This window comes from Ictalurus furcatus, chromosome 3, assembly GCF_023375685.1.
Source record: "Ictalurus furcatus strain D&B chromosome 3, Billie_1.0, whole genome shotgun sequence".
NCBI lineage: Eukaryota > Metazoa > Chordata > Actinopteri > Siluriformes > Ictaluridae > Ictalurus > Ictalurus furcatus.
This window is the reverse complement of record NC_071257.1, coordinates 22,886,545-22,904,401: the sequence shown is the minus strand read 5'-3', so window position 1 is coordinate 22,904,401 and position 17,857 is coordinate 22,886,545. Positions and strand designations below refer to the sequence as shown.

Below are 17,857 nucleotides of genomic sequence, written 5' to 3'. Positions count from 1 at the left end.
CACAAGGCTAGATGTACAAACAGAAGCAGCTTGGATAACTACGGTCTCTCAAGAATAGCCCTTCGGTTCTGGAAATGCCTCCATAAAGCGGTTCGACAAGCTCTAACACCACCCATTTCAGAAACTCATCACACCCAAGTTGACAATTTCCACTCCCAAACTCTATTCATTCTTTTTATGTTTTTTTTTTTTTACTTTTATAAACATGAGGCAATCATGACTGTAACTAGCTATGAGGACACAGATGTCCCACCTTGGTACTTTCAGACGTTTATTTATTTATTTTTTTTATTAAACCTCTAACATTCCAGTTGTCAAATTTAATATATGGAAACGGTGATGTCCTGATAACATTGTGACAGAATATAGTCTGCAGTACTATGTGGAAAAACTACCCAATCGCAGTGACCATCACATCCTCAACTCGACCTTGGAGCATCCTCGGATTGAGGATACTTTAGGTTTACTTATAAACCTAATTACCCACTATGCTTAGCTCTCAAGCTCTCGGTATCCACTACACAACCTGACTGTATGTATCTGGCATATTACAGGCTAACATTTCACATAGCTATGCTATAAATATTACAGTTAAAACAACAACACATGATGAGTTTCTAAACTGCTCACGACCCTGCTGGCCAAATTAGATTGCTACTTGCAGTGCCGTTAGTTGATCACAATAATGTTACTCGATGTACTCTGAGTCAGATGTGGGGGATACATGGCATTTTTAATGTATGTTTTTTTTCCCCCACAATAATCCATGAGAATCAAGTAAGAAAAGCAGGACAAACATATACACAGAGACCGATAACTACAAACCAAAATTCAATCAATTTAAACTGTATCGAGTCTGAGCCGTTTTTGGAATGAAGAAAAATGTAACCTAACAAGGTCAGTCTAGTACACTTTCAGCATTACACTATATTAAATATGAAAATTTTTGACCCTGGTTAAGGCCTTGGACACAGTAGGTCCTGTTTCTCAGTTATACCTACCATAAAAGGTGCACTTTGTAGGTATACAATTCCTGACTGTAGCCCATGCGTCTCTGTGCACAATTTGTCAGCCCTCTACTGCCCTCTTCATAAAAGAAAAGAGAGCACCATAAAACCAGATATGATTCTGGGCTTAAACCATTTTCGCAGCACAGTGACACCGGCATGAAAGGGTGTGCTGTGCTGGTGCAAGTGTACCAGTACAGCACACGTGCAAGTTTCGGTTCTTAACCACAGGTCTGCAGTTGACTAAGTATCTTTATTTTTAAGTGTGACTTAGTTTCTACATACTTACCGTGTAATAAATAGAAGTTACTATGTATACAAAACGTACTATGACACTTACTAGATGAGTGTAATAAATAGAAGGCATGCAAGGACACGCTTCATACTGTAAAATCACGAATAACTAGCATGGCTTTTGAAACAAGGAACAAGGAACTTCGAACACTGAGGAGAAGTAACCATCCTCATTAGAACAAAAATAGCTTAAGCGCTACCATTAGCATTAAGGAAAATTGGTTCTTACAATTAAGTAAAACTATTTTTACAGTGTTCAACTTAATCTCTAGCTATCGAATCTTTATATTCACCTATCACATATTGATGTTCTTGTTCTTTTCACTTATGTTGGATGTTTAATGGCAGCTATAACAGTGTGAATTCAAATCTATACTGCATACATAATAATAATAATAATAATAATAATAATAATAATAACAATAATAATAAAGGCCTTAAGATGAGACCGATATAAGAGACTAGAGGTGTGAACAGGACATTTCTTTTTTTTAAATTCCTGCACATTCTGCCCAATCCCACCCACTCACCAGATATTTTTTACCTGCACCTGCCCAAGATATTTTCTAATGAATTTATAGAACATAGCTCTATTTCCCAAAATGCAAACGGACATTTTTTAACTCCCAGAAAATCCAAGAACTGCTGCTAAATATGAAATGCTCACACCTCCACCACAACTCATGTCATCATGCCACTATAATGTTAGTGTTATTGACATTGAGAATGGTCCCCCAAATATCTGGTCAATGGTAGCTGTATGGTGATGGGCAAGGTAGAGCGGTGCGGACAAACTGCTGCAAGAAAAAAAAAAACAAAAAAAACAGGTGGGTTACAGTCCGTAGTTGCAAATAAATCAAAGTGAGGTATGACACCAGGTCTATTTATGTTATGTTATTGTGGTTGCTATGATGCGTATCATGATACGTTTGTCTAAAGTGCGTACCTACTGACTAGGACAAACCAAAGGAAAAAAAAATCCCTTCAACTTGGAATTCCGACTCAGAAAGTCAGGAAGGTCTCCTCAACTCCATAGAGTTCAGCACATGACATCATACCAACATGTAAACATCAACAGTAAACAAAGTAGCACTTCTTTCATTTTAAATGAGCTATGCTGTATATGCTTTACATCAATCAACATGCATATATATAATAGTTTATTGAGTCTATTGCATTGACTATACGGTTCGTTGTTCTGAAGAGAATACGTCACTCATCACTAACATTAGCTGGCCAGATTGCAGCTACCAAAAGGCAAACATAGAGGCTTCCATGTCTTTGTCCCAATTCGTACCTTGAACGCATGGAGGTGCAAAAATGACGTATTCATGAGTTCAAACTTCTTACTTTCAAGGTAAGCTGAACACAGCATTATTATTGAAGACATATAATTGGAAAGCATGGATGCCAAGTGTGTGCTGGAATGCTGTAAGTCTATGACAGTACAGCCATTCTTCAGCACTAACACAAAGTGTGTTAGAGGCATACCTTAATAATCAGAAAACACTGTGCACTATGGATTTATATAAATCACACAAAACACATCGATTGTGAACAGGGATGGGGAAATCAACTAGCGCATCAACCAGCCTTTCAAATGAAGAGGTCAGGAAAGTGCTTGGGGGCAATGTGGTCCCTGATGGGAGGCCTCAGGACTGATGAAACTTCATATTAGAGCTGGTTCTTATTCACTGGACTCGCTCACACTTGCATGGGTAACAGCGGGGAAAATATTAGCTATGATGCTGTACATGTGCTCCGGGCTTCGAGAGGCCTGTGTACTGGACAGCCAGCACAACCAAAAGGTAAAAGTTTACTCCACCCTGGCTTGAGAAGTAAATCAAAGACCTGAGGGAGGAGCGGAGGAAAAAACAAGCAACTGACAAGTGAGAGAGAGAAATGAGGTAGAGGAAAAGGTGTGATTTCACTAGAAGCTTGTGAGAATTCACACAAAACATCTGGGTGTAACCTGTAACTTGTTGGCCCACTCGACGTAGCAGACGGAAATGGCTGTTGCTCCACTGCACTGCTGGAATGCAAAGGTGTGGATGGAGGCACAGGCGTATGTGTAACCCCCTCACTTTTTTGAAGGGGCTTAATTGTCTGTGACCCTTCCCCTCCTTAGAATGGAAATAAACAGCTCTCAGCAACTGAGCCACCTGAAAACTAGCAGTGGCTTTTTAACGGTAACGTTCAATTAACCTTGTGTCCGAGGAGTGGAAGAACGTGCTTAACGACAGAGCTGGACTTCAGCCTCACGCTGCAAATTACATCCGCCTCTCTACCTGCAGCAATGTCACAGTCATTAATCAGCCGCTGCACTTCGCTATAGCTATAAAAACATTCAGTAAAGCCCTACGCAGAAGAGAACCAGGCAGAACAGGTAGAGGTTTCGCACACAAACAAACACACGCGCCTAAATCTTCCTACAGGCTTGTCTGAAATACAATCGGACAGCAAGATATCAAGGCAATCTCGGACTTACTCTTATGTGCAGCAGTGAATATAAGACACAGATGTTGTTGCCATTCACCACAAGAGTTTAGGGTTCCCTGCTAGGCCTCTTGTTTATAGAATCTCAGGGGCCAAATTGACTTCAGAGGTTTGTGAATTTCCCCAGCTTTCCACTGAAATTTCCGCTCGTGCCCAGGCCACGTCTCATACACGTCTAACATTTGCCATTTCTCTCCACTCGCACTGGCAACGAGTCGGTGGTGAAAAGGGGGGGAAAAGATATAATCTATCAATCAAGTAGGAGGTTGATTGAACATTGGGCCTTATTTAAAAGAAAGCAAAACACCAAGTCAAACATGAGGTCATGGAACGTTTTCATTTTCTAGACACCGGCCTTCCCCCGATTTAAGTTTCCATGCGAAAATATGAACTGGGAAAGGCAGTTTGTGTGCTGAAGACAGTTAAGTGATTTTCTGCGTAGAGGAGTTCCAACTACACAGTGCACATGTGTTTCTAATAAAACATAAATAAAAACTCCAGCTTGATTCCAAGGTTGGGCCCCCTCGGTACGCTTGAAAATAATCTGCAAAGGAGACATGGGCCAATGATGTCTGGGAAGGGAAAAAAAAAAAAGTTGAGTAGAAGTGGTTGAGAATAGAAGGAGCGAAAAAACAAAGATATCTCTGTAGGCAGCTTGTTAAAACTAACTCCTAAGGTGCCTGTCTATGTGCTAGAGATATCTGCAATAACCCCAGAATTGATGTAAAGATACTGAATAATTAATACAAGCAACAGCCTGAATTCATTTGGCGCACTCTACAGAGAGCGAGTCAGATGTTTTTCTCAGTAATTTTACTGGTCTAAACATTGCCAAAATGTTTTAATTACACAAGCTTGATGCACTCTGTCCCCTCTACCCAGAGCAAGCTACGCCAAGTGCTGGGTCTCACAAAACATCTAAAAAGAAATTAACACGTCTAAAATGACTGGTTGAAAAAGTTTATAAAAGGAAAAACTTGGAAATTACCATTCAACGTTTTATTAAGCTTTTAAACAGCATCGGACTAATTTGATTATTAATAGGAATACTGTCTGTTGAGTCATGTGTATATACACTGCAATCCAATTTCTCACATTCAAATTCATTTATTTCACTGCTTCCCGATTCTTTTTACTACGTACTAATGTGGATTGTAATACATGGGTATAATAAAGGGAAGTCATGCAAATGCAAATGAAAAAAAAAAAGTTGACTCTGCAGCAAATGTTCTCCTTACACTATGAAGCGAGTACATGAGCCTGTATGACTCAGATCTGGTCCCTCACAGTTATTTGTATTTTTATTATTATTTTTTTAAGCTAGAGGAGGGAGAAACTTAAACATCATGCTCACAAAAAACGAAAACGGTCAAGATCTACCATTAGAACGAAAAACAAAACAAAACTGGACTTAGAATGAAGATAAATTTAGAAAGAAATACAAAAATTTTCAACCAAATCTCCATCTAGCGCATCTTTACACCACAGCCCAGTTCGAATTCTCAAATCTAATTCGAGCATGGAATTATTTTTCTATAACACAGCTTTCGTTTAAATATTTCATATTAAATTCTGACGTTATTGTTTCTATAGTAACAGCTCGCTTAGGACTTGGCAGATGACCTACATAATCCAAGCCTAATAATAACAATAATAATAATAATAATAATAACTATAATTATAATAATAATAATAACAACAACAACAACAACTGGATTAAGAAACAGTGTTCTAATTTAACAAATAAAAACCTATAATTGTTGATAAAGGTGAAGTTAGGAGATGTTTATTTAGTCTTTGGGGTCAGTGCTCTGTAACGGACAGTAGGTTTTCTGCCACAGGAAAGTCTTCAGGACAGTAGACTTTGCACTTTCAGGTTTCTCAGTAACATGACGAGCTTTGTTTTTTGTCTTATTAACTTTAAGAATCATGAAAGAGAGAGAGAGAGAGACTGATGAGCCGCTAACACAAGTGATAACATGCTAACAGGAACTAACTTGCCTCACCACATTAAAAGCAACGGAAAGAAGCTAAAAAGAATCGTGTTGTTCATTAATAAATTTCGAAATGTTAAAAATCGGCAAATTGCTGTTGCGTTACACGATTTATGACGAACAGGATAAACATTATGGTTAATTTTCATTAGAGATTCACAGAATTATTAGAGATGCACACAATTTGAACATTTTTAAATCGAACCTAAAAACGATTATTTTTTTTTAGGTTAGCTTTTTCTTAATAGTTTTAACCATTTTGTATTCAAGTCTGTTTTTTGTTTTTAATCTGTGTATTTTTATTTTCTTGGTATTTTCTGATTGTGTAAAGTGCCTTGAGAAGCTACTTTAAAGGCGCTATATAAAAATGAAGTTATTATTATTATTACTAGTTATTTTATATACGACTCGTACAATCTTGAATTCTGCCTGCTGTAAATCGTTCACGGAGATAAAGTACTGAGATTAGATTACATTTATTTGATTGAAGCTGCGAGTTTAACTGTATGTTACTATGGTTACAATTGTTTATAGGCAGCATGTTAATTTAGAACAGTGATCAAACTGACTGGAACTACCTGTGGTATTATATATGGTTTTAACGCACACCTTCCAGCCAATCAGAATCGAGTATTCAGACAAGACCATGGTATAAAAAGAGAAACAACACACTTCAGCATGTGCTGCTATTGGAAAATAATCCACACCACCACATCATGGACTGTTTTTTCTATAACAGCATGGTCAGTCGTGTTTCATGCCTCTCTTGTTAAAACTGTAAGCGTTTACAGTACATAAACAAATATTCAAACATACAACCCTTACATTCTACCAATAAAAGGTTTAAGATGAAACAAACATGAGAGAAATTCATACTAAAGCTATTAGGTAGTTTTATTACATTTTGCAACATGGGTGTAATATAGCAGTTCCCTTGGCAATGCCCAAGTACAAATTATTTCATCTGACAAAGTAGCACCATCTCTTAAAGGACCTCTAAAAGAACATAGAGCTTAATTTTCAAATACTTGACTGCAGACTTTCTGAAAGTGTTCTACAAAAAAAAAAACCAACACATTTTATGTGTTTCAAATAAACGTTTATTGACTGCGCTAACAAGTACCCTTAGGAGAAAAGAACAGAAACCCATTAATCAACGGCTCACGTTTAATGGAAATCTGTGTCAAGATGTTGTTTGTGGCAATAGTACATATGCTACACATACACATGAGGTTGAAACATTGGTGTACTCCTTTAAGAAAAAAATAATATAAAAATCCTAATAGAGAAATGAAGTGAACTTTCTTGAGACTACTGCACATATATTTGGTGCTTTCTGGTACCAGGCATCAGTAGGCCTCCACTTTCACACTCTCAACTGTTTGAAGAGCCCACTAGGGGTGTGTGCACATGTAACAGAGCTGGTCGAAGGGTGCCTGGCAATCACTGTCCATGCTTTGATGTTCAGGGCTCCAGAACAGTGCTTGCGTTCCCTTTGCTGTACTGCTTAAAGAGAATGGGAGAACGTTCTTCCTGGCAGGTGGGAGCCTTCATCTGCTCTGGCCCTCAAGGGCCTTGAGGGGGCAACGTCAGAATAAAACTACATCTCTCTCCTACATGGAGTCACCAATTCGGGCACATCAAAGGACGATGCGGAAAAGGTTTACTGCTCTGCCATTAATAAAATTCAAATAAAAATCCAAGGCTTTTCTGAAGTGGCTGCAGCAGGGAACAGGCATGGGTTAGAAGATGAAATGGTTTAAACCAGCAATTCATAACCCTGGTCCTGAAGCACATGCGTCTGGCATGTTTCTCTTGAACACATCACCTAATCTGCTAATGAACAAGTCCCTCCTGAGTCGACGTGGGTGTGTTAAGGTTGGAGATCATACTAAAATGTTGAGGACAGGAGTCCTCTGCTTTAAGATATTTGTGGGCTTCCCGTGCGCGTCTCTGGAGAGTTCTTTAGAGCAATACTTCTCAAGTGGGGTCCAGTAACACCCAGGGGTCTGTGAAGCATAGCCAGAGGGTTTTTAAAAATAAAAATAATTTTCAAAAAGTTGTTGTATTTATCGCACCTTTTTATTATTTTTTAAATTCATTTATTTTTTTTAAATACGCGCAAGCCCTGTTATTGTATAGTTATTAACTCAAAGGTGGGTTTAATCCAAACTTCAATAACTCAAAACCAACCCAATGACAACAAATATGTTATCAGTGGAAAGTTCAGGAATAAAAGCTCTACCTACGGCTCCAATTTTATTTTTTAATTTTTTTTAAAAAGGTGACGTTTTTCTTTACATGTTTTAAATAATTCTGTACATCTTTAAATAATTCATCCAACAGTTGCATTCATAAAATAAATCGGTGTTGAGAGGGTTCATGAAGTTTATTGTAGGGTAAATGGGCCTATATTGATCAGGTAGCGGAAGCAGAACGCACCTCCTCTCTTGCCACCTGGTTATACCCGAAGGCTTCGATTGGACACCTCATCATCAACCGGTGTTTTGACATGTGCTCAGATGGGAGCCATTATCATCAAGTCTGAAAGCTCATTTTCTATAACATTGACACACATGGGCTGCATCTCTCCTGGCTTACCAGGTGCTGCAGAGTTCTCACATTCGGTTGTCTAATTAAACTGCTGCTTAACATCCTTAACATTCATGCTTAACATTACTCGTTCAGACACAAAAGCATTACTGAGGCTAGGCACTGATTTTGGGCGAAGAGGCCTGGGGTGCAGTCAATGTTCCAATTCATCCCAAAGGTGTTTAATGGGGTTGAGTTCAGGGTTCTGTGCAGGACACTCAAGTTCCACTCCAACCTTGGCAAACCACATCTTCAAGGACCTCGGTTTATGCACAGGGGACAGGAACATGTTTGGGCGTCTTAGTTCCAGTGAAGGGAAAGTGCAAATGCTACAGCACACAAAGACATCCTATACAATTGTGTGCTAACAACTTTGTTTGGGAAAGATCCTAATATAGATGTGATGGTCAGATGTCCACATACTCTTGTCCATAGAGTGTACAACACGTACCAACTGGGGATGGTGAAGGCTAACATGCTTCCTCCGAGACACGTGAGTCACACGGCAGCGTAACACACTCGAAAGATATCGATATCCACCCTCTTCCACATACATGACCTCACAGACGTTTACATTTAGCTAGTGTCGCCGTGATTGACAGGGCAGACAGTATGCCATTCCTCCCACTCAGAGTGCATGGCTAATTTTGCCCCCTTTGTTTCTGGCCTTGTCTGGATTCAAGCGTGTGATCTCGCGAAGACAGGACTTTTGTTTTGTGCTACTCAAAAGCAGAACGGTCAGCATTTTAACCAAAGCTTTGCTCTAATCAGCTTCAGTGACCGACACTGCGTTTGACAGGACAGGTACAATCACAAGCTCATTTCATCTTAATCCACTTAGGCAAATGAACACTGGAGCAAGAGCATCTTAAATGAGGAACCGGTCCTGTCCGTCCTTTGACCAGACCATGTCTGGTCGTAATAAATGTGCTTAACAAGACTAAAGATTCAAGCAATAAAATAATGAAAGTGCAGTTGCGTTCTCTGGCTAGTGCCCAAACGACGACGACCGTCTCATTTCAGGACGAGGCGTACATTGGGAGTAAACGGCTTCGAGTTGCAATTAATCACTGGATTTGGATCCGAGTCAGCGTCACAAGGATACCAGTGAAACATTTCTCCTCAGCAATACTGACCGCTTTGAGTTACAGAGATCTAAGAAGATCTCAGCGCACAGTTTATCAGCCACCTGGAATAATAGCGATGGCAGGAGTGTTGGTCCCCTGTGTTAAAGAACGAAACACGGCCAAATCAGTGCTCAGAGTATCAGCTTAGCCGTGCACGCTCTTCTTCTTCTTCTTCTCCTTTGTGCTAGAACAGCACTGATGGGTCACCAGGGAAATGAAATCATTTCAGTCATTACTCTGAAAAAGCCTTTACATGGAGATGAACTTCATGCTGAATGAGCTCGGAGAGTTTTTAGGCTTCTGCAGTTAATGTGATGGCCTCGCTGAGGATTTAAATGGCCGACTTAACTACACCTTGCACCTTAAAATCAATTTATCATGTACTAGGAGTAATACTCGAACAGCTCCCATCATTGCATTCTCAGGAAGGGCTTTAGAAAGCTTCTATTTCAAAGTAAAAGGGCTGTCAGTAATCACTAACCACACATATTGCCTCAATAAGATAATCTCTCTAGATTGCCTCAGATAGTCTCTAGTCACCACTGTTAAAGCAACAAAGCTGTAGGCTCTGGAACTTATCTTCATGTTTTATTCGAGGAACTGTGGTGTGCCCAGACGGTCCAACATAATGATGCAAGTACGTCATTTTCACTGACATGTTTGGGCTGGAATGATTCACGCTGGATGTACCGTTTTTTTTGTTTTTTTTAAAAAAAAGGAAAGACAAACCTGGGCAATTTTCACAGAGTTCTGGGTGGCACCGCCAGCATGGTACTCCACTTTAAACTTCTTGACTATTTCTTCAAACCTATGGCAAAAGGAAGAAAGGAAATAATGACTTGATGAAAAAAAAATTTAAACCCAGGCAGCAAAATTAAACCACATTTGATTACTGCAAAAGATCAACAAAGATCAGCGTTTCATTTTTGCACAGGGCCTGTCCAGAGCATCTATGCAAAACCACAATACCAACCAGTGGAGAGACACTGAGAACAGGAAACCTCATACATTGTAAACAGGAAATAGAGGACTTGTAGCCTTGTGCCGGAGGGCAGCAAGCCATCTATAAAAGTGCATGTGCACTGTACTTCTGCACGTAGTGTGCACACTTGCGTGGTGAACAGCATGCTATCTGGGCATTATTTCAGGAAAATAAATAATAACAAGGACTTTGAGAACGCGTTAAGATAGCTTTCCTGCAACATGCAAGTATGTAATCGTCAGGGGTGAGCTGAAATTTTAGCCTCTTCTCCAACTGATTTGCACGATAAGATGGAAGTCGAGAACAAATTCAAATGCTTGCCATTTTTGCACAGATCACACCTAATTTACTGGCATGAGAAATTCTTGGGATAGCACTGCTAACATAAAATAGACATATGCAAACAATATAATCGTCAGGGGTGAGCTGAACTCAGTGATTTGCACAATAAATGGAACAAATTCAAATGTTTGTCATTTTTGCACAGATCACACCTAATTTACTGCCATCTGGAAACTCCCAGGAGATCAACAGCTTCTGAAACACTCAAACTAGACTGTCTGGCACGAACAACCATACCCCAGTCAAAGTCACATTTTTTTTTTTTTAACTATTCTGATGTTTGATGTGAACAATAACTAAAGCTCTTGATCTGTATTTAGATGACTTTATGCACCGAGCTGCTGCCACATGACTGGCTGATTGGAGAGCTGCATGGATGAGCAGGTGTATAGGTGTTGTGTGTATATACACACACCAATATAGTTTTTTATATAAAAAATACACACACACACACACACACACACACACACACACACACATATAAAGAGAGAGAGAGTATATGTGTGTGTGTGTGTATATATATATATATATATATATATATATATATATATATATATATATATATATATATATATACACACACACACACACACACACACACATACATACACACACACACACACACACACACATACATACAATGTGTGTATGTATACACACATGATTAGAAGGAAAACACAGGGGCCCTGGTGAAAGTGATCAGATGTTCAGGTTCTATTAGAGCAGAGCTGCTTTAGCACAGTGAACAGGTCACCCCTGACTTGCAGCACTTCTGTCATTCCTCCAGCAACACTGTCAGGGAGGAAAAGCCCATCAAGCAACACTTCAGAATGAGCTTGTGGGTGGGGGGTGGGGAGCAGGAAATGAGCAGCAGGGGGCCTGCTTAAGCGAGGAGAGATCGCACATAAGTACACGTTTAAGTACTTCCTTCAGCAACACTAATGCTGCACACTTGGCAACAAAAGGCTCGTGCTGGGGATGCTCTGCATGTCAGGGCTCCTCGAGACGATGCTGTGCAGCTCGGTGCGATCTGGACTCTGCAGCTTCAGTTAACTGAGGGGGGACATCATAGTAGAAAAAAAAAAATGTATCTTCGTCATACACAAATGCAGTTGGCCACAGTCGTGGGTCGAGCCGAACGAGAAACCGGGCTATGAATTGAAACATTAATGCAAACTCACAGCACTCAACATTGACTTGTGCACCGTATTAACAGAAGTGCTAGGTGATTGCAATTAAATTGAACTTAAGAGGCAGAGAGCGCCCCCTATCTGACGGACAATGCTTAGACTTTACAAAGCGTGGGAACATCACATATGCAACCACCCACACACACTTCCTCAGCCCAAGACGCAACAACCAGTAGACCACAGCATGTTGGACTGAAGCTACAATCAAGCCACAACCACACACTCGCATACACAGAGGGGAAAAAAAAAAAAAAAAACTTCTGCAATTTGTACTGTGTTCAGCAGGAGATTACATCTGACCCATATTAGCATGACCCATCACTTCTTCTTGGTAACAAAAACACACCCCAAGGGCTACCCAAACACTACAAAGTATGTACACCCTGTTGATTCTGAAGACAGAACGCACAAGTGTTTACTTACTAACTCGTGTCGTGAGCAGTCCATCGCACAGCAGGAAATAAAAACATTGCTGTTCAGAAGTGATGTGGGTTTTATTAACTGTACAGTAGCACGACTAGAAGCAGCTGATGTGACTGCACTGGCAAGCGAAACAAACAAACGGTGAGTCTGCAGGGGAAAAGCAGGCGCCGTTCATCGATGGATGCCGGCGAACATTCCTCAAGCCGAACTGCCATTCTTAGCCCTTGTTTCACTCCAACTGTGAAAAACACAATCAATTACTAAAGAAAGCCATGCAGACAGGCAAATAAAGAAGTGGGCAGCAGTGCAGCGGTGGCGGCCGAACAAACAACACAAACGTAACACACGAGCCTATTGGATTAAGAGTCTAGCTCAGCCTCGACTCATTAGGGATGACAAAGCGGAAATGTGATGCCTCCACACTTTTCATGCTGAGAAACGAGAGGCTCTGGTGGGCAGCGAGAATTTATTAGAGTCAAAAGATTTCATGTAGCAGCTCGTAAATTCGGACAGCAACACTGCATACGTACAGAGAGCGTACCGGCATCAAAACGTTTAGTCCTAAATGAGCATAGGGGCCGAGTTATGGGCTGAAAGAACACAAAGTGTTCACTTAGGGAAAGAAAAAAAAAAAAAAGAGGGCACAGTGAGGAATGTCAGCTTGCTCCCTTTGAAATGCCTCACCACAAATGTTACAAGGGTTGAAAAGAATGCACTTAAATGTCAGATTGATAAAAGAGGGGAATGTTTTCCACATGTGCTTGTAGTTAGACATATTAAAGCAAGATGAGAATAGTGTCATTTCAGAATGGCAGAACAACCCCCCCTTCCCCCCGCCCCTTTTTTTCCTCTCTCCCAGAATCTGTTATTTATGATGATAATGACTTTTGTTTGCACACATGTAAATGCAGACTAGAAAAGTAGTACCATTAAGTGTTCTTTTGTGTTCTCTATTAAAGTAGGTCAGGTCTGAATTGTATCAGATGGCTCTTTAAAACCCCCCAAAAAATCAGTTAATTAAATCCAGAATATCATGGAACAGTCCAATAATATTGTGGGGTTGTTTTTTTTCCCAATGGAACTGGATCCAAATAAATAAGAAGGATAAGGAAAAAAAATCAGGCCCGGTCCAGTAACACTTAACAGATCCTCTAATGAGAGAAGTAAAACAACACTAACCGACAGCTCCGTGCCAGCAGATCTGCTGCACTAACCTCTAACCATGCTATAATCGCTCAATCAGGAGTCAACTATTTAACCTGAGCTCCTTAATCTTAATCAGGCTTAATCAGTCCTAAGAGACCCTCAGACAGTCCACATATTTACACCGTTCCAGCTCCAAACACACCTTAGCCAGGTAAATGAGAGCTGCGCTGCCCTTGATTACATGGTTCAGGTGGATCAGCAACTGGAAACAGAATAAAAGACTGCTTTGGCTCAGGACCTTGATATTAAGTATGAGACTGAGACTGGCTATTAAAAAGACGGCTGTGGACAGAAAAGGGACGGTGGACATACAGTGAGCTCAGTACTATAAGGTTCTATCTGACTTGAATACTGAGGGATAACATTATTCTCCTGTGGTGTCATTTATTTACTGCAGGCTTTTGGGGGGATATTAAAAAAAATATATAATCAAAACAAAACCTCACAGATAGACTTGGTTTTAAATCTGCCAGATAATCATCATCATCATCATCATCATCATCATCATCCAAAATGACCACAACACACCAGTCAACAGTAAACTGGAGGCGTTCTCGAACGTTTTAGCTGTTGACGTTCTCCATATGTTCCATGTGAGTAATAAAAAGTAAGTGTACAGAACAGGTACAGTACTATATTCGCTGGTTTTACAACCTATAAACATAGGGGACGCATTAGAAAGTCTTAAGCATGGCGGAAAAGCTAATATTGTGGCTAACATCAGATAAAATTAGCATTAAATATTACTGACTTTAGCGATGCGCTTAATAACCAGATTGTTCCAGTGAAGTCATGTTTGTGTGCTTGCACAGAAACAGCTATTGTATGTTCTAATGCATTTGTTAAATGTTAAACAATGAAATGTGCCATTTAGGAACATCATCAGATTTGAAAAACTCAGATCTTTCAAGAATAACAACATTTAAATGTAATAAAAAAGCATATATGATCAGAATCGGCTCAGGCAGGCTCAAAATATCATTCCCTGCTGAGTTTATTACCATTACTTTAATAAGATTAAGACATTGCTTAATAAGAAACAGGTAGAACCTTGTAAACCTGAACAGCATTTAAGTTTAGAGAATAATAAGCTTTTATGTGTTCAGTGTTCAAAAATGGACTAATTCAATTTCCAATTCTGTCTCTAATCTAAATTTAAAGTAACCGTAAACTTTAGGCATTGCTGAGCTGTAAAATGGAAATTATTAGTTGTAAATGTACTTTAGAGCTTTGCTAGCTGGAATGAAAAGAATTTTTTAATACTAAGATCACTATACAGAAAATATGTGTTTTGAAATGTTGGAAAGAGTGTCTAAATAAATATGAAAAAAAAAAGTATCAAACATTACAGCAGCCTTTGTTTGGATTCACAATCCCTCTGTATGCACAAATTGATGGAGCTGCACCTAGCTGGTTGACGCACCAAGCCCACATCAAATAAACGGCGGCAAACATGAGGGCAACTTAGAAACAGCTCCTGCTGCTTCACCTCGCAAAAACTACAGCTGACTGCCAGCACGCACGTACGATCTACTCCTGGGTGAACAGAAGCAACTCTCCATACCACGACATGGCAGTAGCCTGTATTTGTAATCAAAATAACCCCGTGTCTGAATGAATGAATGAATGAATGAATGAATAAATAAATAAATAAATAGACAAGATTACTGAACAGATTAGTGTGTCAAAACTGTACCAGTATCTAGCAGCCTACTATTTTCTCATACCATTTAATGCCCTATTATGCAGTTTGGGACGCAGCCAAACCAACTAGTCTAGGCAATGTTTCACAACACTGTGGGTCTATTTAAAATGGTCTTCTTGTCCCTTCAACTGGAAAATACAGCAAATGAGCTTTAAATCAAGAAATAATAAGTAGATAAGCAGAAGTTTAATAAAATGAGATGCACACATGAGCGCATGCGTTCTTCATTTGCTTGCTTTTTTCTCTTCTTCTGCACAGATTCTCTAGACAAGAAGAGTACTTTTTTTTTTTTTGCTCGTGATGCCAAATGAACATGACTCTCTGTGGTCATTAAAAATCCCAGGACACTTCTCGTAGGGGTATAACCCTGGTGTTCCGGGCGAAATTCCCCCATTGGTCCTTATCCATCACGGCCCCCTAATAATCCCCATCTCTGAATTGGCTACATCACTCTCTCCTCTCCACTAATAGCTGGTGTGTGGTGGGCGTTCTGGCGCACTATGGCTGCCGTCGCATCATCCAGGTGGATTCTACACACTAGTGGTGGTTGAGGAGATTCCCTCCCCCCATACTATGCAAAGCACTTTGAGTGCCTAGAAAAGTGCTATATAAATGTAAGGAATTATTATTAGTATTAGCATAATCATACACAAGGGCTAAATAGAGCCAAGCCTTTGAGCATGACTGATACACTACTGCATAACTATAGGTACCCAGCAGCCATTAACGCTTAATGCAGACATGGCCTGTATGCAAACAGTACAAAATGTTTATGACAGAAACATACTGTTGGGTTTTTTTTCCCCTTAGCAAAAGAATACATCATTTTGCTTCTTGCACTCAAACCTTACTCAATTCTTAACCAGCAGGATCAACATTTTGGCCAATTCTGTATGTTCATTCTTGGTTTGGGACGAGGGAACGCGGCGTGTAAGGCAGGAATACAACCTGGATGTGATGCCAGTCCATCACAGGGCACCACACACACACCCCTAGGGGCAATTAAGAGCTGCCAATCTACCCACTGGCATGTTTTTGGGAGGTGGGAAAATCCAGAGAAAACCCAGGCTGACATGATGAGAACATGAGAAATGCCACACACACACACACACACACACACACACACACACACACACACACACACACACACACACACACACACACACACACACACACACACACACACACACACACACACACACACACACACACACACACACACACACACACACACACACACACACACACACACAGTAACCCGAGCTCAGGGTCGAATCAAAGACCCTGAAGCTGATAGGCAGCAACGATACGCCACCGTGTCGCCCCATACATGCACGCTGGCTTAATTTAATTGAATAGTAGCTTTATACGGCTTTTATACCTAGCAGTTGTGTTTGTATTATTAAAAAAAGGACAAGCAGACAAGAGGCTACTGAATTTAAAATGGCACGTACCAGAAACAAGATTAGAGATTTTTTTAGCATGAGAAATAACGAGCTACTCGTCGCTGAGGGAAAGAATAACATCAGGCCGCACTCACTGAATTCCCAAGAAAATGTCAAGGTTCACAATGAACACATCTGTGCATATATATATACACACAGCAAAAAGCTAAATTTGTTGAATTACACCCTTTAAGAGTTGACCAATTGAGGGCTGAAGGAAATAACGAGATTGTGATCACTGCTCATTATATACAGACAGAGCAACCTGTACAAGGGGTTGTGTATCGCATACCAAACGTCTCTTCATGTTTAATGAAAATAAATAAATGACTGACGCTACATCACATGTTTAACAATCTAATGCGTAGATTGAAAGAACACACGAGAGACTTGGTTTTGTTCTAAAGACATCTGGAAGCCTGAAGGCAACACATACATAATAGTCTAGCGCAGATACTTTTGGTTGTGAGCCACATTTAAATACTTTTTTTTTTTTTTTAAAAGCTGAATGAACATAAAATTAACAGAATTAACATTGTGTTTAAGTAAAATTTGAAATGATTATGCTGCTAGTTCATTCTGGCTCCTACTAAAAGTTTGTATTCGTTTATGTTCGTTTCGTGAAAAATCAAAGTGAACAGAGAACACTTTAGATTAGACGAGTCGTCCAAACTTCAGGCAAAATGTTTCATCCCCCTCAAAAGTATGCCCAGTGTCTGACGATGTAATCGTTCCCATTTGTCTCCGCGAACAAGACGGCTGTAATTTAATATTAATATGATAAAATGTGTGGCTCAGTGAAAGGAAAAAAGTTTAAAAAGATCCAAACCTTTTTTTTTTTTTTCCCAAAGTTTATGAACAAACAAATCTGTGGACAAACAAAGACGTTTTAAAGCTTCAGAAGAGTGGGTTTGGTGGGAGTGGGGGTGAGGGGGGTATTTACATCCAAGTTCCAAGAACACATCATTAAAAACTAAAACACTTGAAACCAAGTTTACTCGGAGGGCATTCTGCCCACATTTACAGCCCTGAAGAGCTGTTGTAGTTCACTACC

At 39.9% G+C, this 17,857-nt stretch overlaps 1 protein-coding gene across 2 annotated transcripts in view; it reads right to left on the bottom strand.

Moving 5' to 3' along the window:
* adka (adenosine kinase a) overlaps window positions 1–17,857 on the bottom strand; it is a 154,589-nt gene that overhangs the window by 106,260 nt on the left and 30,472 nt on the right. For both annotated transcript variants that reach the window (XM_053621555.1, XM_053621556.1), the window contains exon 4: window positions 10,240–10,318. In XM_053621555.1, coding sequence (XP_053477530.1) covers window positions 10,240–10,318 — 79 coding nt within the window. The remainder of the gene's footprint in view (window positions 1–10,239; window positions 10,319–17,857) is intronic.